Source organism: Tetrao urogallus, assembly GCF_951394365.1.
Source record: "Tetrao urogallus genome assembly, chromosome: Z".
Taxonomy (NCBI): Eukaryota; Metazoa; Chordata; class Aves; order Galliformes; family Phasianidae; genus Tetrao; species Tetrao urogallus.
In genome coordinates, this window is record NC_136816.1 from 23,616,789 (window position 1) to 23,639,968 (window position 23,180).

At 40.5% G+C, this 23,180-nt stretch overlaps 1 protein-coding gene and 1 pseudogene across 2 annotated transcripts; one reads left to right on the top strand and one right to left on the bottom strand.

Moving 5' to 3' along the window:
- Nucleotides 1-1,994: 1,994 nt before the first annotated feature.
- LOC306956909 (actin, acrosomal process isoform pseudogene) lies at nt 1,995-2,960 on the top strand (annotated as a pseudogene). Its single transcript has one exon. The product of its transcript is annotated as an actin, acrosomal process isoform pseudogene (transcript).
- Nucleotides 2,961-11,511: 8,551 nt separating this feature from the next.
- Nucleotides 11,512-21,182, bottom strand: LYRM7 (LYR motif containing 7; the record flags this gene model as incomplete). Its single annotated transcript, XM_079548759.1, has 5 exons — nt 11,512-11,588; nt 14,537-14,618; nt 18,447-18,517; nt 19,513-19,585; nt 21,081-21,182. The coding sequence occupies 5 exons, from the start codon at nt 21,180-21,182 to the stop codon at nt 11,512-11,514; spliced, it is 405 nt and encodes a 134-aa protein (XP_079404885.1).
- Between the last annotated feature and the right edge of the window lie 1,998 nt (nt 21,183-23,180).

A 23,180-nucleotide genomic window follows, 5' to 3' on the forward strand; every position in this document is an offset into this window, starting at 1 on the left:
TATGTTCTTTATTTTCTGCTACGTGTTTTCCCATAACAGGGAAGATTTAACTCTGAATACAGCTGTACCGATTCAGCTACAACTTTCATAAAGTCTAATAGTACTGTAGGAGGACTTGAAATCAGTCTGAAAATGTTCACAGTTGTACCTGAGAGAAATGGAGAAAAAAAAAAAAAGAAATCATTGAGTCCAACACCTCTGCTAAAGCAGGTTCCCTGTGGCAGTCAGACAAGCAGGCATTCAGGTGGGTCTTGAATATCTCCTGAGGAGGCTCCACAACATCTCTAGGCAGCCTGTTCCAAACAGTAAAGAAGTTACTCCTTGTGTTAGTATGCAACTTCCTCTGTTCCAGTTAGTGCCCATTGCCTCCCATTCTGTTGCTGCTCACCACCAAAGAGTCTGTACCTTCACCTCAACTCCCATCCTTTGAGATATATGCTTAAACAATGATCAGGTAGAGTATAGTACATACTTTAGCATGTATCATAGCTGGAATTCTCATATAAAGTCCTCTCTCACTGCTGCTGCTGCTGGTAGTGAGGGCTACACACCCAGGGACTTTAAGCCTGTATTTCCATTCTGTACATTTACTGTATAATTCTTCATTGTTTGATGATTGAGATTTGAGATTGAGAGTTTGAGATTGACGGTTAAAGACAGGACAACAAGATGCTCTGGCCTTTCTAGTTTTATTGGACTCGAGCTATGATTTATATTTTGCATACACAGCTACCCAGCACAGAATGTGATCTTACACTGTTGCAGCTCCATTCCATCCCCTTAGGCTCTACCACTGGTCATCAGAAAGAGGAAATTAGCACCTGTCTTCCCACTTCCTCTCATAAGGAAGCCACAGGCCGTGATGAAGAATTCCTTCAGTCTTCTACTCCCAAGGCTGAACAAACAAAGAGATCTCAGCTGCTCCTCATGTGTGTTCCCTTCCAGATCCTTAATCCTTTCTGCAGTCTTCCTTTCTGCACTCTCTTGATAGTTTTATGTCATTTTTGTATTGTGGTGCCAAAAACTGCAGACAGTACTCAAGATTAGGCTGCATCAGTGCAGCATAGAGCAGGACAGTTCCTTCCTTGTCTGGCTCACAGTGCTGGACCTGATGCACTCTAGGGTACAGTTTGCCTTGCTTGCTGCCTAGGCACACTGTTGACTCACGTTCAGTTTGCTATTGATGAAGACCCCTAAATCTCCTTCAGTAGGGCTGCTCCACAGCAGTCATCTCATTTCCCAGTCTGTATGTACAGCCAGGGTTGCCCCTCCCAAGGTGCAAAATCCAGCACTTTTTGTTGTTAAACTTCATGCAGTTGGAGACTGTCCAGCTTTCTTATGTGTCTGGATCTCTCTGTAAGGCCTCTCCACCCTTGACAGAGTCAACAATTCCTCCCAGATTAGTATCATCAGCATACTTGCTCAAAACACCTTCTAGTCCTACATCCAGTTCAAGAAAGCACCAAAGAGAATGGAACCCTGGGGTTCCCTGTTAGTGACTAGCTGCCAACCTGATGTTATCCTATTTACTATAATCCTTGGGCTTGACCCATCAAACTATTGTTCACTCACTGCATTATGTTTTTGTCTAGCCATATACTGGACATTTTGTCTAGAAGGATATTGAGAAACAGTACTGAAAGCTTTACTGAATTTTAAAAGATAACATCAACTGAATTCCCTTGGTCAATTAGTTGGGTGACCTTGTCATAAAAGGAAATTAAGTTACTTAAACAGGACTTTCCCCCTCACGAACCCATGCTGACTACGACCAATGACCACATTTTCCTTCAGGTGTTTTTCAGTAGCTCCCATCATCATTTTCTCCATAATTTTACCAGGCACTGATTGAAAGGCCTGTAATTATCAGTGTCTTCCTTCTTGCCCTTCTCTATTCTCTGCCATCAGTGATGTCACCTCCCTCCAGCTGTGATGCAGGCAGGCACTCTGGCAACTCACAGTCCACCCTGCAGTGAGCCAGCCCCAGACGTGTGATGATGTCTGGTTTAGCAGCAAGGTACAAGGATCTTTGTGCTGTTGTCATTGACACAGGGATGGGCCACACCAAGAGCGGGCTGGCCGGGGATGAGAGGCCACGATCAGTGGTGCCCAGCCAGGTCAAGGATGGCTCCATTCTCACTCACGGTGTGGTCACTGACTGGGACGGGTTGGAAGAGCTGTGGCATCGCATATTCTACCACGATTTGGCTGTGTGCCCTGAGGAGCTGGCTGTGCTGGCCACCGATGCCCCGCTGTCCCCTGTCGTCAACCGTGAGAAGGTGGCCGAGCTCCTCTTCGAGGGCTTTGGTGTGCCAGCCATGCTTGTGATGCCCCGCTCTGTGCTTGTTGCCTATTCCTATGGCTGTACCACCGGTGTGGTGCTGGGCTCTGGTGCCGGCACATCTTATGCAGCGGCAGTACAGGACGGCTACGTGCTGCCCCATGCCTCCTTCCGACTGGACTTGGCCGGGAATGATCTCACATTCTACCTGGGCCAAATGCTGGCAGCCCGCGGACTGCAACTGCCAGCAGAGACACTCCAGCACCTGAAGGAGACACGCTGCTGTTGCCACCCACCCGGTGCCCACTCTGAGCCCATGGGGCCCCTCCTTCAAGATGAGTACTCCCGCTGTGCTGAGGCCCTCTTCACCCCTGAGGTCCTTGGGGTCCCAGGCCCGGGGCTACTAGAGATGGCGGCCCACTCCCTGCACCTCAGTGGAGCCCAACCTGGTAACCCCCCACTGCTGCTGGCTGGAGGCACCACACTGCTGTGCGGCTTTGCTCAACGTGTGGCTCAGGGTCTGGGCAGCGAGCACCCTGCTGCTGCCCCCAGCCGCCATATTGCTGCCTGGCTAGGAGGCTCCATTGCTGCTTCACTTGATGCCTTCCAGGGCTCATGGCTTCCTCGGGATATATACATCGAGAGCGGCTCCAGTGCTGTGCACCGGTATTGCTTCTGACTCTGCTAGAGAGCTGCGGGGGGTAGCATGCAACTACACCTGCTTGAAAATTTTTATTTAAAAAAAAAAAAAAAAAAAAAATTCAAGCTCTACTTTTTTTTTTTTTCCTTTTCTTTTTTTTCCCCAAGGGACTTTCTCCCCCCTTTTTCACAGCCCTTATTCCATTCAAATTTGGGATCTACTGCCCCCAAAATAAAGATGGAATACACATACCAACCAGATTCTGTATCCAGGAGGTGTAATCCTGGATGGATGTATAGGATGGGGGACAAATGGCCGGAAGGCAGCCTTGCAGAGAGGCATCTGAGGGTTTTTGTTGGTGCTGTGCTAAGTATGAACCAGCAGTGCTCCCATGCAGCCAAAAGGGCCAGCTGTATTCTGGGGTCATCAGGCTCTGAACTATCAGCTGAGCAAGTTGTCCCACTCTGCTCTGTGTAGCCTCACACTGAGCTCTGGGTACAGGTTTGAGTGCCACAATGTAAGGATGCAAAACTATTAAGGCAGCATCAAGAGGAGGGCTGTATGATGCATAACAAAGGGTATGAAGGGCAAGATTTTTGAGGAGTAACTGAGATCTCTGGATGTGTTCAGCCCAGAGCAGAGGAGCTGAGGGGAGGCCTCTTGGCAGCTGCAGCTCCTCACAAGGAGAAGAGGGGCATCGCTGAGCTCTGCTCTCTGTGACAATGACAGAGCTCAGGGAAATGGCATGAATGGCTGTCAGGGGAGGGGCAGCTGGGGGTTAAGGACAGGTTCTGCACTAGAGGGCAGTGGGCACAGAGTGCCCACACTCTGAACCTACCAGAGTTCAGGGAGTGAGTATTTAGACAATGCTCTCGGACATTGGGTTAAATTTTGGGTGGTCCTGCATAAAGCCAGGAGTTGGACTTAATGATTCTCATGGGTCCCTTCCCACTTGGAATATTTTATTTTTCTATTTCTCCACCTTTGATACTTATTTCACCATTCATTGAAATATGGTTAAAAATGGTGGGAAAAAAAAAAAAATGTTAATTCACTTTAAAGCAGAACTGCAAACTCCAAATCAATTTCAGAGGGTTGGGAATGATGCTGAACTGCATGCTGTCACTTCTGATTCATCATTTGATGTAACTGGTGCATCATAATGTAGGCTTCCACTCTGAGAAAGCCAGATCATGCACCCCTTACAACTCTATTCCAGGTCTTTTGTCCTTAGAGTCACAGTATGTCTTTTTATGCTGTAGCTAAAGCAAAACAGCAGTGAGGAGCACACCTGATACAACTCTGCCTGCCTGAAGCCTTTCTGCATGATTTCTATAAGCATATATGAGACAATCCAAAATGAACCTCAACTCCTACAGTCTTTATTCCCTTTTTAAGAAGGAAGGTATTGTTATAGTGTCAATCCCAGAGTAAGATGTCGTGTTTCAATTTCTCCTACCTTGCACATTTCAGATCTATTTAATTCCATCTTTAGATGGAATTGTGAGAAGTAGTAAGTTTATCACACAATGTTTGCAGATTTACATTGTAAGCGGAAAATTCTTGTATGATCCTCCTCATACTATTTAGTATTTTTACAATTCCTTTGTAGGAAACATTCCTTTTCTTCATTCTCTGTAAGGAATACAAATACAGACAGAAACTTCTAACATCACAGCAGCTATTTCGCCAAGTTCCACTGAACACAGGACAAAGCCAAGACCCTGACAAAACTATACAGAAAAATTGATGCAAAACAGATGATTGACACTCAGTCTTTCCATTCAAAGAAGTTACCTTCTGGTCAATCAATACCTCAACTATGACTGCATCAAAATATAGTTAAGTGCAAATTAAACAAATTATTTGCCTTTACTATTTTCATTTGCTCAATTCTCTGCAGCCCAGGTTTAACATCTTCCGTTCACCTTCAGCCTGCATCGCAGACTAGAATTAAAAAATGAAACTAGTACAATTTATAGCACAAAATTGCTTTAAGAACCACTTAGTATATCAACATTCAGTAGTGCAAAAACTGTTCTTAGTATTCTTTCATTCAATTTGCTCATCCTTCTATGAATTTTAATTTTCTCATCCTCGTTCACATGCTCATTCAATTTGTATTTCGTTTACTGCTTTGACAGGAGCCAGCTCTTCCCCCACCCTGTAATGTGCAGCTCAGCAAGGTTTGCAGAGACCATTTGTCTGCTTTTATTTCCACCACTAAGATCCATGTTCAGAGATTATTTACTGAGAAAGCTACACACCTAATTAAATGACACTGACCAGAAAAAAAAAAATCAGACAGGTTTTTTCACATTGCAGGCAATTTCCTTTCCCCAAAAATTTCTTCTTTGCCCCTTCTCAGCACTATGCTTTAATGTAGGAAATTTCTTCACCTGATGTTCCTCTATAATATAATGTACAGACCGTGGCAGAAAGCTTATGAAATTTGAAAGTACATCCAAAGGAATGGATGTTAATTCCTGAAAGATGTGCTCTTTGTGTTGTGACATAGAGACAGTTAACTGCAAAAAGGAAACATATACCTTCTTAAAATCACTTGCTTTTTCCACAATCTTAGTTCATCTAAATCAACCTTTGCATAAAAGGGCAGACTTCAAGAAATGGGCTGCAACTAGCATAGTAGCAGATGCAACAGTAGAACTGTTCCCATTTTAATGGCTCAATGTAGAGAACGCCGTCTTCCCTTCCAGCTCCTACAAACATTAGTTTCACAGGCTGTTTATTTAATCTTGACTAATCCCGGCTCAAACTATAGTCTTCTGGGTAGGTTAAATGGAAAGCTGTTATTTGTACTGTGAGAAAAATATAAGTGTAAAGTGGAAAATACATGCTGTTGTATGACACAAACCAGATTACCAAAATGCCTACTAAACGGAAATATTTGGTTAAAAAAAAAATAAACTTATTTATAAAAGTATGAAGATCTGTCCTTCCTTCCTTTTCCTCCCCCCTGATTTACTTTTCCTGAAGAAAACAGTCACAAGCATAAAAAAAACACCTTGAAAAAACTTTCATAAAAGCTTCTATAGCAGTCTTCCAACAGAATTCAAAAGATGTGGATGCCCACTTCACAGATTTATATTACCCTACAGTAGTAATGTATAGGTACCTTCAAATATCACTGATTTTTTACTACAGTTATCAAAATATCAGAACATTGCTGCTGTAAAACACCAGCCTTAGTACTGAATTCACTTTGCAACTCGTGCTTTGTGCAATTTCCAGCAAAGTTGACAACCTAAGTTTGATTGCCCACTGAACTTCTGGGTTTCAGGATACACTGCTGCAAGCAGGTTGGAAAAAGTTATCTAGAGTAGGGAAGTACAGGACTCAATTCTTCTGGTAAGTTGGTCAGCCTTAACTTCCTGTTTTTTATTGGCAATATTTTTCTTCCTCTTTTGTAAAGGGAGTGTAAAGAACTGCCAGTACTTGAAGCTCAATTACTTTACTTAGAGGTTCAGTACAATACCAATAGCATAGGTGATGCCATGCAGCATTCTGTCTAGCCCAGCACCTTCAACTATCACTGACATCTAAAAAATACCAATGCTAGATTTAGTCACTGAAGATGTCACAGGTTTATTGATCCTATATAACCTGAAAAAATGCTCAAGAACTCATCACATCAGGGAAAGTACAAGCCATTTTTCTGGATTATATTCTTCACAATACTTCTAGATCAACTCTTTGTGGAATCAACTTGTATCATACAACAGCAGACCTTGTAAAAATAGCAGCTAAACATTTCCTTTACCAAGGTGCACAGGAACAGAAAATGGGCTTAATTTGGTGCTGCTAAATTTGCACAGCCACCTTCACTTGAAGGCTGTAAAGACTTGAGCTCAAATCCTACCACGCAATTCACAGAGGAAATGTCACTGTGTTTTATTAACTCAAGTTTTCAGCAAAAAGACTATGTTTGGTCCCTATCCTGAGCTACTGCTTGCAGAAAGAAGTTAAGAAACTTCGTCTTTTAAAACTATTAAAAAAGAAGGGAAAAGTGGCTGGAACAATAAAATATCTTAATATTTAAACAGGAAATACAGCTTTACTGTATTTTAATGATTTCCTTAAAGCTGTAGTGCACATAAAGACTTCAAGAAGAATGCCAGGGCTTAAGTCTCTAACAGATGTCTCTCCGGTAGATGATGTCAAAAGCTGATACGCTAAGAATTTTCTTAAATGCAATCACTGAAGTGACAGTTCTTCTACTAAATTCTAACTAAGCATGTGGATACTTCATGTAGATCTGAAACTAGCCTTTAAACTATGCAAGCCACGTAGTACTATGTAACACCGCTGATATTCTCCTACCAGTTGTCAGCAGGGACAGATAACAAACACCCAATTGGTTAAACCATGCCAACCTGGTTGCTATCCCAACTGAACTGTAAGACATCAGAACAAGCTATTAGCCCTCTTCAACAGAATTCCAAGACTGCAGTAAGTGCCCATGGATTTTTTTAAAAAAGATCTCTTTCTATCTGGCTTAAAAAATACTACCATTAAGCTTTATCTTTTGAGGGTGATAAGTGCATATCCCAGCATAAAAGGCACTTACATGTGCTCTGAAGTTTTGCATTTCCAATATCATAGAATGGCCTGGGTTGAAAAGGACCACAATGGTCATCTAGTTTCAACCCCCTTGCTATGTGCAGGGTCACCAACCACCAGACCAGGCTGCCCAGAGCCACATCCAGCCTGGCCTTGAACGCCTCCAGGAATGGGGCAGCCACAACCTCCTTGGGCAACCTGTTTCACTATCACACCACCTTCTGAGTGAAAAACTTCCTCTTAATATCTAACCTAAACCTCCCATCTTAGTATAAAACCATTCCCCCTTGTCCAATCACCATCCATCTTTGTAAACAGCCATTCCCCCTCCTGTTTATATGCTCTCTTCAAGTACTGGAAGAGTCAACAGGTAAGCAAGGAATGAGAGGAAGAGGAAACATTGAGGAAGGCCACAGTGAGGTCTCCCCAGAGCCTTCTCTTTTCCAAGCTAAACAGACCCAGTTTCCTCAACCTCTCCTCTTAGGAGAGGTGCTCCAGCCCTCTGATCATCTCAGTGCTCTCCTCTGGGCTCACTCCAAGAGCTCCTTGTCCTTCCTGTGCTGGGGGCCCCAGGCCTGGACATAGTGTTCCAGGTGAGGCCTCACAAGAGCTGAGCAGAGGGGGACAATCACCTCCCTCTCCCTGCTGGCCACTCCTCTTTCAATTCAGCCCAGAACACAGTTGGCCCCTGGCTGCAGGCACACACTGCTGGCTCATGTCCAGCTTCTTGTCCACCAGGACCCCCAAGTCCTTCTCTGCAGAGCTGTTCTCAAGAAGATCTTCCCTCAGTCTGTATAAATACCTGGGATTGCCCCGACCAAGTGCAGCACCTTGCACTTGGCCTTATTGAACCTCATTAGGTTTTCACAGCCCACTTCTCCAGCCTGTCCAGGTCCCTCTGGATGGCTTCCCTTCCCTCCCACATAACAACTGCACTGCTCAGCTTGGTGTCATTCACAAACTTGCGGAGGGTGCACTTGATGCCATCGTCTATGCCGCTAATGAAGATATATCTGACACAGCATGATCGAATCACGTTATCAGGAGCCTATCAAATTACAGTTTTTCCTGAGTACAATTAATCCTCCAAACCAACAACTGAATGCCCCTGTAATGTTTTAAGCCAAATTTCGGTTCACATTTAATTCTTAAGAAAAACAAAAGTACACGAAAGCACAAAGCCAGTAAAAAGTATCAAAAGCAGAATCATACTTACAGTGAAAGCAAATGGTAATAGAAGCTGGAGGAGAGGACTGGGTACTGGAACATGAATCAACAGGTAAGCAAGGAATCAGGAAGAGGAAACAGCTGCTCACTAAGCAGGTTTATGAGAGTCTTTTCAGGCTGATGGATAAGTTAGCTGAAAGAAAATAACTGCTGTGCCAAATAGTGAATGTAACTTCGGAGTACTTTCAGGCTCAATTCTTTATCCCATATCTGGATATTCACCAGATTCCTATTTGAAAGCAGTGAAACAAGAACAATAGTCCTCTTTTACTTTAATAGCATTTTGTCTAACAATTTGATTTTTCTCATCTTAGCACTTGACACTCTTCATCTCTGCTGCCCAGGAATGCACAAAGGCAGCAGAAACACGGAATATTAGTGCGCAGAACCATAGGCATACTGTACAGGAGTATGCAGGAGCCATTGAATTTTATCATCTCTTCTGAACATACCCTTTATTTTCAGCATTCTATGTGTTATTCCAGTAACTAACTATATTTTTATTGAGTATTCAAGATGTATGCAAAATGAAACACAGCTGGCTGTCAAATTCCAAGTTTGAATCTGTAAGTTTGCACTTCTATTCACACATAAAACAAAACGCTAATAAATACAAAGCAGCAGAACAACACTACATATGGTCACATGCAAATAGTTTATCCACTTGCAGTTTCTTCAGAGATTGTGCCAAAACAGTGCCACCTTCTGTTAAGTATCATTTTTTCAGTACATATTATGCACAGTAATGGGTAACATAATTTTACATAATCACTGAAAGAGTAAAGACCTCCCAAACCTACAATTTTATGAAATGGATTTAAATATTATTAATACACTATTCCTACAGCCAGAAGCCATGACTATACAAGAAATGAATTGACTCCTAATTCCAGATGACCTACAACTTAAAAGGTTGTGCAATTTGTCTTTCTTGCCAGTCCACTATTAAGCAATTTCTGCTAAAAATTTGTCACTTTGCATAAGGCCATATTATGTTTTATTGTTTTCTTTTTATAGATACAACTACCTCCTGTTCTCACCCTGGCCTACCCCTCTCTTAAGCTCATTAACAAAAAAAGGCAAGGTGCAAACGGACAGAAAACCAGAAGCATAACACACTTCTTTGGGAAGTGAATGACACAAAAGACTTAGAACCACATCTGCTCCAGACAAAGATATTTGTTTTGTACTAGAGCATACAGACCACAACAAAACAGCAAGAATTGCAAGCATTTCCTTCTGCCTCAGATCACTTGCTTCCTAACTTCTAGCTGTGTTGGCAGGAAATATCAGTGAAACAGAAATAGAGTTACTGAATGTAACATGATGGAAAGCGCAACAATGACAGCAGAGCAGAAAGGTACCAGGCTATGGTCATCAAGGATTCACTCAAATGTAACAGTAATGGGCACAGAAAAGAGGGAAAGAAGCTGCTTACCTTCAGAAAGCTTCAGGTATGCAGGGATCTCCAGAGAAATACCCTTGCCTCCACTGCCAACCCTTAAATGAGGTCTATGAAAGAGTGTATCCTGCATTGCATAGATATGAGCTTGCCTGGGTTGGTCCTGGCTTCCTCCCAGGTGCTCAATCACTGTTTCAAGCCATGACTTAACATTTCTGCTACACAGACAAACCACTTATTGCTGGCTACCCTGCTCATGGCAGCTGGAGGCAACGGTTTTAAAATTTGCCTGTTGTCTCAACCAGTGAGAAGAAGACTGGATTCAAGCACTGTTTTTTTGTTTTATACAGTCACAGCTAATGTCAGATAACACACGAGTCACAAATATTTTTAGTGCTTAATAAAAATAAAGTAATTTGGACCTGAAAGTGAATCCTTCTTCCATGGTATTACATGCTTAGATCCTAGCATGATGGCTGGTACTGATTTATCAGAAGATTCTGTGTACTTATCACTGTGGTTAGGCTCCAATTAAAATGGAAGTGAACAAAATGGTACGATAAATTCAGTGAGAAGCCAATGAGTTTCCCTAGAAAAATAAAGGAGGAAGTGATAATGACTTAGTAAAACTCACCATAAACTCAGCCTCAGGAAATCAGAACCACTGCAACAAAGAAATAAGTCTCTTTTCTTTGGAAAACACCTCAACATAGTTACAAGATTAAAAAACAAAATCATAAGCCCTGTGATCTAAAACAATATCCTTCAGTTGTCTTGTTTCACTGTCATTCATGAACTCAAACCCTGCCAATCCTGCTCCATTCAAAGGTGTGAGAGAGAAAACAAACACCGCACACTCTTGCCTTTCTGTAACACCTGAATTATTTATTCAGACAAGCCTTAAGAACTTTCTCAAACACTACAGTATTTTAGCGTAAAGTTAATAACTTAAGAATTCAAGCTTTTTGATGTGAAGCATAAATTTAATGATAAGTTTTACAACATGGTTTTCAGTTATTTCAAAGCAGTATATAATGTCACGTTATCAGAATTAAGAACTGCAATTCACTTGCGTTTAGTTTGTCAAAATTCTAGACTGCTAGGAAACAATCTGTATCTGATACTGCTCTCTTAAATACAGCAGTACATATATTTACACGCTTTATTTTTCAAGGAAATCATGTATCTCAAGTTTCTGTGGATACAGTACCATCTTCCTCAAAAGAAGTCCATGGTGATATCATAATAAACAAAACTGGTTTCAGTCCACATTTCCTTGGCATTAAATTAAAATTTGGAAAACAAGACAGGTACACACTACTGTTTTTCAGAGTTTCCATTACCAGCTTTTAACATACTGTGAAGAAGGGCACACTCTTCTCAGGATTCATGCTTTTTCGTTGGTTTATCAAAGTAAGGAATATTGTCTTGTAGCAGATCTTTCCTGGGTAAGAGCACTGCAAAAGAAGAAAAAAAAAAAAAAAAAAAAACCTATTAAGAATGTCATCTTATGGCAAATACTACTTAAAATGATAAAATTGTTTTTACATTTAAAAACAAAAAATCAGGTCAGTCAAACAAGAATCTAAGCTTATGGTAAGCAAACAAGCAGCATCATGTTACCAACTCAGTACAAAATTATATTGATTTTATGACTTTACCTTCTGTTGGAAGAACATTTTTGATCTTTTTGCTTTTAAGAAAAAATATTTGAAAATATTTTAATAGTATCAGTGATTCATTAAAAAAATGGCAGAGAACTGCAATAACATTTAGCACGAGAGAGAACAGTAAGTTGAGTCAGTCAGTAAGTTCAAAGCCAGATTGTTTACTTCAACAATTCCCAAAATTAATGTTAAATTTGGTATAGCCTTCTATTCCAGCCTCCTGAAATCTAATCTGTAAAATATTCATCTTCTTACATGCTTTAAATGCCAACAAAAAAGAAAGCATCAATTGGAAATTCTGACTGCTATATCCTCATAGAACTCCATAAAGCTGGGGTTTGCCTAATTATGTATCACTTTAACCGTTCCTTATTAAACTCTCGCATCTAGCTCCTCAGAAATCAACCTGTCCTTTACCATGAAGGGGAAGAGCTGTGTCATGTCAGATTTGCTCAAGCAGTACAAAATAAAGCACAAACACTTGGACCAAGTCAGACACTTTCTAAAATAATATCAAACCTACAAATATGGATGTGTATCTCTAAGTGCAAAAACAAACATTTGGTCCAGAGTACACTGATATCCCACAAACCATGAGAAGGAAAAATGATTTCCTTGAGGTTATCTTACTTCTGCCTCTGTGGACTAGCAGCAATGCATTTAATAAGTTTCTAAGATCTTGAAATAAAATTTCAATTCCCTTTCTCTTACAGAGAAAAAAATGATAATTGAACTTATGACAAGTCACATTCATATATACACTTGGGACAGATACATGAAATAGAAATGCAAAAGACAGAATTAACAAAAATTTCAAAATATTGAAAAATACCAAGTGCAAACAGATAAAGATGAAAGAACTTTTAAACTTCTGTTCAAGAAGCTAAGTTTTGAACATATCTATACACACAGCAAATCAAAACAATCAAAACATACTGCGTGTATGGAGTACTACTAAAGTTTAAGTTTTACTTGCACTAGTTTAATTTTAAAGACAGGGAAATAAATAAAGTAAGAGACATTTGTCTGCTGCTCAGTAACCTAACTCATACTGAATCTGCAAAAAAAAAGAAAAAAGAAAAAAATATAAGAAAAATGTTTACTGTGGCTAACAAACTCCAAAATGAAAATGTTTTCTTGTTAGTAAGAAAAGCTCAGTCTTTCTTTTCTAAACTAATTTACTGGTAAATCTAAACATAACTATACACAGCATTCCCAAATTCTCTTTATAAAGAATAATATGGCCCTGTGCACTGGTTCTGGAATTAAGACAACACAGAATAATTTCATTTGATTAGGAAAAAAGGTCTCCATACCAATATTTCTTCTCATTGTCTAAGGCTGAGAGGCAGGACTGCAGAGAAGTAACAACAGCAGATGAAACTAAATCATATATTGTCAGCTAAAATAGAAAAAAATGTACTAAAGATTCTGACAGTAACTCACTTAAGGACAATTTTGCAGCAATAAGCTTCTGTAACATATTTTGCTTAGCTTCTTCTTTTCCTCTCCTCTTTTAATTTTTTATTTTTTTAAATTGCTTTAATTACTATGATTATCTAAATGATTTAAATGAATCCAAGTAAGTTTGTAAAAATAAATACATGTATGCACACAGCAGCCAAAAACTCCTGGTTTGCCCATAGTCTGATGACTCCACTTAGCCCTGATGCCTTCATCTGAAAAAAACATAGTAGAACTGAGAACTGAGAACAGCACAGAATAAAGCAACAGAATGATCACAGACATTCAGCTGCTGTTTCAGAGATAAGCTTTACCATAGATGAAGAAAGCAAGACAGAGGCAACTAAGGTCTTAAAAACTCAAGAGCAGCTTGGCAAAAATGGATAGCAATTGATAAGCAAGACCACAGCAAATTATTCTTTTATAAAACATATTAAATTCTCTGTCAAAAGCACCTGAATCCACCTGAGTGGATGACAGGAGGAAACACGAGAGAAGTTCATTGAGGATAACTAAAATAGAAACAGCTCCTGGCTCAGGAAGTGCTGCCAACTTAAACAGATGGAAGACAGCAAAGCACATTTCCTCTGTTCCTACTCTTCTATTGTCATCTGCCTAGATTTCTATACAACAGAGATTTACAGCCAGTACAGTCTAGACAAATCTCTGGCCTCAATCATTATGGCTGTCCCAATGTTAAATGCTTTACCAAACCCAAAACTTGGAAGCATATACGAAGATTTACACTAAGACTCTAAGCAGAAGTGAAATGAAATGATGTATGCAGCTGAAGATTTCTTCTATATCCTACCATGAGGCTGCAAGATGAACTAATTATTTCTCTTCCTACAAGGAAATTTCCAAGCCAGGAGCCAAGATTTCAGAATCTGATAGGCTCTGCATCAAGGCTGTCATCATGTGGCAAATATTCCAAGGCACCACCTGAAACTTTAACAGTCAGAACAAGGATAGAAAACAGCATTTCAAAGAAAATGCTGTTGGAAGGCATCATAGAGATTGCATTTGTTAATTCTTCTCAGACAACTTCTACCTGTATGTTATAGCAAGAGCCTGCAGATATTGTAGCTAATTCATTCATACATACACAGACCGGTTAACCAGTACATGAAAGTTAACGGTTAGGATATCAAATATAACTTCCTTTTTACATTGAGGTCATTAAAGGTAGTTTGAGCTTCTCTTCTGATAGCTCCCATCAAAAAAAAAAAAAAAAAAAAAATTTAAAACATCCTTAAGCATGCAGCTCTACTCACATATTTTGTTGGAATCTGTGTGAACTGCCTGAATAACAGAAGTTCTGAGAATCACTTCAACATCTGAAGCTATTTTCAGGAGCTAATAAAGAGAAATAAACAAACAGTAGTTTAAGTAGCATGTAATTTTTTTTGTGAAGGTATTTTCCACATTAGAGAGCTATTCAATTACCAAAGTCAGTCAGGTCTATTATTCAGTAAGCTATTTACTGTCTCTGCATAGCTTTCACTTTGGAGGTCACAGCTGATAAAATAGTTACAGCATGATTAAACCTTTTGCTGAATAGAATACAGCAGTATAAAATCTATACGTCTGATTAAAACAGCAAAGGAATACGGTAGAATGCAATTACCAAAACAAGTAAGTACATTTATCACAGAGTGGCTTAGTTTGGAGGAGTCCTTAAAGATCACCTAGTTCAAACCCTTCTACGAGGGGAAGGGTTGCTAACCACTAGATCAGGCTGCCTAGGATCCCATCCTACATAGCCTTGAGTGCCTCCAGAAATGGGGCCTTCACAATTTCTCTGGGCAAACTGTTGCAGTCTCTCACCACACTCTGAGTAAAAAAATTCTTCCTGAAATCTAACCTGAAACTGCCCTCTTTTAGTTTAAATACATTTCACCTTGTCCTATCCATCCAGACCATGTAAAAAATCAGTTCCTGCTTGTTAGTTCACTTCAAGTACTGAAGGTACTGATGTCTCCCCAGAGCACTCTCTTCTCCAAGCTAAACAAGCCTAACTCCTTCTACTTTTCTTCATAGGAGAGGTGGTTGAGCCCTCTGATCATCCCTGCAGCCCTTCTCTAGACCCATTCAAACATCCTTCTTGTAGTGGGAGCCACAGTACTCCAGATTGGGCCTCAAGAGGGCAGAACAGAAGAGGATAATAATCTCCTTCACCCTGCTGGCTACTTCTTTTCTGATGCAGCCCAGAAGTTGGCCTTCCAGGTACACACTGCTGGCTCATGTTCGGCTTTTTGTTCATCAGGACTCCCAAGTCCTTCTCTGCAGGGCTGCTCTTAGTGAATGCCAATACCTTGCACATGGCCTTGTTAAACCTCATTAGATTATTGAGTACCCACTTTTGGAGCACGTGCAGGTCCCTGTGGATGGTGCCCCTCCCTTCTACTGTGTCAACTGCACCACTCAGCTTAGTGTCATCAGCAAACTTACTGAGAGTGCAGTCAATCCCACTGTCTATGTCATTGATAAAGATGTTGAAGAGCACTGGTCCAAAGACAGATCCTCGGAGGACACCACTTGTGACTGGCTTTCACCTTGTCACACAGCCACTGACAACAACCATCTGGCTACAACCATCCAACCACTTATTTATACTTATTACCTAAAGTACAGCCTTCAAATCCACACCTCTCCAATTCACAGATAAGGATGTGGTATGGGACCACGTTAAAGGCCTTGCTCAAGTCCAAGTAGACTGCATCAGTTGCCCTTCTTTTGTCTACCAATGCTGTCATTTCATAGAAGGCCACCAGACTGGTCAGGCATGATACGCCCTTATGAAGCCACACTGGCTGGCAGATCTCAGAGGATCTGCTCCATGATCTTCCCAGGCACTGACATGAAGTTACTGTCCTGCAGCTCCCTGGGTCTTCCTTTCTCCCTTCCTTGAAAATGGGAGTAACAGTTCCCTTTTTCCATTCACCAGAGACTTCACATGATGGCCTTACAGACCATTTCAGTAATAACCTACATCAGTGAATGTCTCAATAACATAGTCTGACTTACACCTATTAAAAGGGCAAGCTATCTCCTTTGACATTCCTGATTTTGAAATGAAGTGGCAAAAAAGGGGCACAATGTGACAAGAATACTGAGGTTTATTAAAAGCGGTAGAGGAACAGATACTAGCTAAAGATTAGCACAGCATAATTGGTAAAAGATCTACAATTCCCTTCCTCACTAAGAAGACGAGTAACCCTTGCATATTTTGCTAAGCAATAATCAGAAGCCTCATACTTGTTTGCATGATAGCATTGTCAAAAGAAAGTTAATTTGCACAAATGAGACACCCTGGGAACATGCCTACACTAGGAAGCAGTGTATATCAACAGGAGAGGCTTTCTGCAATGACATATGCAGTGCATGCATGCATTCTGCAATGACATGATGCAATAAGAGTTGGAGCAGAGGATTTAGGCATCTACACAAAATTTCTCTGCACTCTTCTCCTTTCAAAGGGGAAACATCCAGAACACCCTGTTCAGTGTGTTAATATACACCAGGAGCTAGACTGCATACACCCCTTCCAATTCAGCTTCACATTAAAGGGACTGTCATCTGCTTTGAGGCTGCTTCACAAAACAAGCCAAACCAAATTAAGCTGCAACAACCAAGATGAGATGCACTCCTGACCTGAACCGTTTTAGTAGATTCAGGTGTTGTATATCTCTCACTTCCTAATACTACAGTTACTTCTGTAGGCATATATATACCAAATTCTGTAGGAATATGTATACCAAATGCCTGTTCTGTAGGCACTATATACCAAAATGACGCCGTGCCATGTTAGAAGACTTTGCAGCTTTCAACTCTGGCAAACTAATGAGCATCTGGTTGGTCAGTATTTGCTTTTGTTAGCTGCTGTACAGAAGCAGAACACTAATTCCCCAGGTGTTTATGAAAGTACGTATCTACATTTTTAGAAATCATTTGATTCAATTCCTCTGCCTTTGAGTCACCCCACTACATAAATAATGCCAAGCTTCCATGGCGTTTCCATGCAGTTTCGATGAAATTCTACCACTTCTTCCACAGACCTCTAATCAGTATCTTAACGTGTATTCCAAATGTGACATGTATTTTGTAGGTTGCCATTCATAATACATATAAATTATGTATATATATACATACATATAAATATAAAACTACTGCAAGTATGTCTTCCATACACCTATCACAAAAGAAAAGAACATAATATTTAATTGATCACATATGTGGAATGTAAACACAGAAGTATCACTACCAGGGCCTGACAACAAGTAGAAAAGCTACGAAGTGACGACTAAGTGCTATGAACTATTTATGATATAACTGAGTGACTGACGTGATGCAGAAGTTTAGATTTATTTCTCTCAATGACAGGTGGAGGCAACCTCTTTCAAAACATCAGTGTTACTAGAAATCACGAACAGTCCCTTATGAGGCTAAAAGTCACTGACTAAATTACTTCCTCAATATGGATGCTAATAGTAGAAATAGTTCATACAGAAGCCTTATTTCTGGCCATCAGTATGTCTTTCAGTAAAATGTGTTAAAGTAACAAGTAAAGGTACCTTACAAAGTGAACTAACAGAATACTTTATTATTTTTAATGTACCATGAGGAAAGAAGCAAAAAACTCCAATAGGTATAAATAATACAATGGTTACAATAGTCATGACTATTAGTTTCTTTCCCATGTCTTACAAAATAAGCCATCTCATTAGTGCTCAAGGATAAAAAAAAAAAAAAAATCTCATTTCTGCCAATTACTGAGCAGATTATTTAAAACTTTCACACCTTTGTTATACAATGAACTAAACAGGTAAATTCAAGTGAACAAAACTAAAATATAAATTATGAGCAGAACAGGAAAAAAGAATTCCATGAAAAATAGAGCAGTTTTTTCCCCTGAAGAATATACACTTCAAAATTATCACAATGAACTACTAGAAAAAGCCTACTTTTAAATATTTTTCTTATGTGCAAAATTCTATGACAGACTACTAAGATCAATATATTTATGAACACAGATCCATGGGAAAGCCTTTCTAGAACCACCTCTTGTAATGATTCAATAAGTATCTGTTGTAGTTCAGGGATTTTTTAAGTAAAAGATGCTCTTTTTACTCCAAGAGAAAACAAACAAAACCCAACCCTAAGTATAATGAAAACAAGAAATACCTCATTTATTTTCTCTTCAGATGTTTCACTTTGGTTATTTCTGAATTCTTCGTTTATTTTTTGTCTTGCAGCTGAATAAAGTAAGCAAAGTAAATAAAATGTGAACAAAACAATAATATCTTGTCTTTGTGACTGAATAAAGCTCGTGACAAATAAGGCTGTGATATCTACCTCAGGTCTGCTTCTTAACTTGGCTTAACGATGCTCCATCTACCTATCTACCCTTTTCCCCTAATGAAAATATATATATCAACACCTACTTGGCACACTCATTCTGAAAAACACAAGACTTACGTAGAATTCAGCTGATGTTATATTTTGAGTTTACTGATACAGAAGGAAGATACAATGCCAGATCTGCTCATCTAGCCTTCTCCAAGCAGACTTCGCTGTGATCTTCCAATACTTGGAAGCAGGAGGGGGACTAACATTTTACACAGGTAGATAGCGATGATCTTGGGAGGAATGGATTTAAATTGAAAGAGGGGAGATTTAGGTTAGATGTTAGCAAGAAATACTTCCGAGAGTAAGGAGGCACTGGAACTCTCTGTCCAGAGAAGCAGAACTCCCTGGAGGTGTTCAAAGTCAGGCTTGATAGGTACCATGGAGCCCAATCTAGCAGCTGGCAACCCTACCTACAGCAGTGGGGAACTAGATGATCTTCAAGGTCCCTTCTAAACCAAGCCATTCTATGACTGATTCTGTGAATCCAGCTATTTCTTGTGAAAAAAAATGGATGAGACAGCATGATTTCTACTGAAATTACGTTGATCCCATCTCCTTACCTTGCATTTATGCTCTTGCATCACATACTCTCTCACTTTTATGGGAGCATTAGCATTGTTAAGTACAAACTGGAGCTGCAGAATTGACACCACCTTCTCTGGAAAAGGTAGTATTTTTAGCTCTCTTCACCACTTTCATATCCTTAAAAGAAAACAACACTCGTATAGCTTCCTCACCATAACATTAAAAAGTAACTCTAATGGACACAGCAATGACACCAATGAGAATCAATCTTATTTTGGCATGTAACATGTATTCATCACACAAAAGCCCATCTTACCTTCAAGGGCTCTTGTATCATTCTTAAAAACTTCTTGTCGAGTTCTGTGTAACAATTTAAAAAGCCTCAAAGCCTGTAAATACAAGATGAATAGAATTAGTTGCAAGGAAGATCCTTAGTTAAAACAACTATGCTGTGGTTAGAGGTGTTTTGGTTGATCTTTCACAGCACTTCCACTTAGTACACTTCGTATGAAATCAATATCTGAGGTACTTTACCTCAATTCCTGATCAGATAGCTTGCAGCCAAAACAGATTTAAGAAAAAAATCCTGGACAGTTCTAGGTATTTCAGATCAACCTGAAATACTGCAGAACCAGCAGTATACTTCTAAATAATCATTCAACATAATGGGGATATAGTTCTGAAAATACTTTCATGCAAGTACATCCATTTTGCCAATATAAATCAGAAACAACAGAACCAGAATAAGTGTGCAAATATGTCACTGAAGGGACTAGCATGATCATTTTACTGGATATTCTGCAATTAAAAAAAAAAAAAAGAAAAAAAAAAAAGGCAAAGAAATCTAACTGGCCAAAGTATTCTTACTTTGCCATTGTAAGAAACGTGAAAAGTGAATTTCAAATGAATTTCAAAATCGTACAGTCACTAGTTAGAACACATTTTTAATCTCCTTCTGTAACACCTAGTTAACATCTTCCTCAGGTGACACGGAAAATCCAGAACAAAACAAAGTCTTTTCAGTGTAACAGTGACAGATCTGCCTGCGGTTATACAGCAAAAATACTGAGAATCACAGCTTACAGTCGTAAAGTTTTGACTGCTTATCCACATAGAATATATGAATTAATGCAATCTTCAGGAAATCCTGACTCCATGTCCAGAAAGATTGTTAAGGGGACATCTTCTGAAGTTATTTCTAGTATTTTCTAGTATGCTTAGGCATTTCAGGAAGGCACAGTTCTCAGTACTTCATGATAAACTTGAATTGTGTTCTCACAATTACTATGCAACAAATTTCTCAGAAGGAAACAGAGGAAACACACGCTTGTAAATGAGAAACACCTATGTTTTTCACTAGCACTCTTTTTATCAGTAAGCAGTCCTATGCCTTAGATGTGAAAGACCAATCATGGGAGAGTGGCCTGACATCCTGTCAGGGCCCTGGAAAAAATATTCCTTTCAGTCCCTCAATTGCAGATAAAGCAGCAGCAGGCTTCTATGGATGCTGCTACTTCCACCAGGCATCAACCCATTTTCCTGATTCCCTTCCTGTGCCGCTCACTTGGCTCAACATAATCCATCCTGAGATATAAATACAAAAAAGACAGATGACAAGAGAGAAAAGCTGTAAGCAGTAAGAGCCTTATACCAGTTTACCACTACTTCTGTGGTAATATAACATTACAACAACTTCAGTCTATTAAGGGAGAACTTACAAACACCAACAAATTCCAATCTCACTTCATCTCAGCGAGTAGATATTATAATTCAGTATCAAGCATCCTGCTGTTGTGGATATACTGCAAAATAGATCTTTGTGCCATAAGGCAGACCAGTACACTCTCTACCACTTAAAAGTCAGCGGCATTCTTATGCGAAAACCTTTTCTTCTACAAGACTTGGGATAGGAGTTGACAGTGAGTTAAACCACATGTGCAGACATATGGAAGAGGTGGACTCTGCTGACCCCCACTCGCTTTCCATGTCCTCAATAATTCATAGCCAGCAAATATCTGTCCTGTTCATGAACGATTCCCCAGGTGGATAAAACCATGGAGAACAGACTGATAAAGGACACTAGCAGCCAGCAACTGTGTTTCTTGTCCTGTAAATCTATTTTAGTAGATCTGACCACGCCATCTGAATAGCATATTTTAAAATATATCTATTCTATGTTTTCACCATCCTTGCAAATCAACATTACTAACAGCTTTGAGTCAAAGACATAGGCCTTACAAAATCAGAGGAAGGATATGAATATTTTGAACTCTCTGATCGACATTTTTTATGTAACTTCCAGTGAAATATAAGCAAAAATCTTGTAAGTTCGTGATGCGTGCCGCTTCTATTTACACTTCCATAACCGATGAACAGAGCCGCGGAAGCTGGCACTGAACACAGCACGACAGACAGACCCCGCCCCGCCAGCGGACAGCGGCAACAGTCCGCTCTCCTCGACGTCCGTTCCTTTCCCGAAAGCTCAGGTGGGTACGGGCCGAACGGGGAAGGGACGGCGACGACCCCGACCGGACGACCCCGACCGGGCCGCCCCCGTCCTTTCCCCGTTTGGCCCAGGCTCCAGTTGACTCAATGCAGCCCCCGAGGACCAGAGGAACCCGATCCGTGGGGCCGAATCCAGCCAGCCCCTCACCCAGTGAGACCAGCTAACCCCTACAATGGAAGCCCCCTCCCCGCCACGCATGCGCACTGCGCTCACCCTCCCGCGGCTCGCCATGGCGACCGATGTGCGGAAGCGGAATGCACGCTCGGAGTTTCCGGCCCCGCCCAGGCACGGCGCAGCCGGGTGCAGCCTACAACGCTGCCCGGCCGAGCCCAACGACCCACCTCTCTGGTGCCGAGCAGCGTTCGCTCCACTGCAGCTGAGCACCGCGACCCAACAGAGGCCGCGACCCCAGGGCCCATTGTAGCCATTCGCGACGCGCTGCGCGGCCCGGCTTCACAGTGCGACCCCGCGCGGCCCCACCACGGCCAGCACTGGGCTGTCTTACGCTGCAAAGCCTTTCTGAGAAAAAAAGGGGGCATAAGGATTTCAAATGCAATCAGCTTTATTGCTTTTTTTTTTTTTTTCTTTACTCTTGCTTCAATACATTTAATTGTAGTTATATTCAAAGATAGTTGGTGTGTGTGAAAATAAAAATATTACTAAGTATTTTTAATGTCAGATTTCCAAAATGGACTATAAGCATTATATTATGTGGGATTATGTATCTTATAACAAAAATTGACCTCTTAGCAGAAGAAATTGTCTTTATCATTTGCAGGATTGCTTATGATAGCTGTAAATGAAATGAACACGAAGCTCTGAAAACATTTTACTATTTTCAAAACAATATATAATATACCCAGCGAGACAAAAAATGCTACTGAAGTCAGCTACTTGAAAAAAAGTTTCTGCCCAATCATATTTAGCTCTTTCCTTGCCAACTAGTCATCTGAGAGGCAAAAAAGAAGAAAACTCTCTAACTCCAATTGGTGTTACAGAAACAGTTTGGCTTTACTCCTCACAGTGTGCAACAGCTGACTTGACAAGCAAGGGCATCCTCTCATTTGAACAGTCAATACGTACATACTCAGTAACCGGCAGACATATTCATTCTTTTTCAAGCACTAGTAGATATGTGCTAATGTCCCTTTGGGCGTGCATTCAGGGTGGTTGAGTGCCCACCTGATTCTTCCCCTTTTTTCACCATCAGTTTCACTGAAGCCTTTGACCCACTTTTATGCACTTTTCCCCATTCTGGAAGATTTTCACTGCTTATTAGGCCACACTCAGCCACTTCTAAAGACAGGAACCTGAGGAAAATGTCCTTGCATGTTTTGAGGCAAAAGATAAAAGTATTCTATTGTGACTCCAGTACTTCTCGTGAGGCAAAACCATTGAGGCAGAAGATAAAAGTATTCTTATTATGTCACCAGTGCAATATTATAGAGAGAAAACAAAACTCTTCACCCACTAAAGCC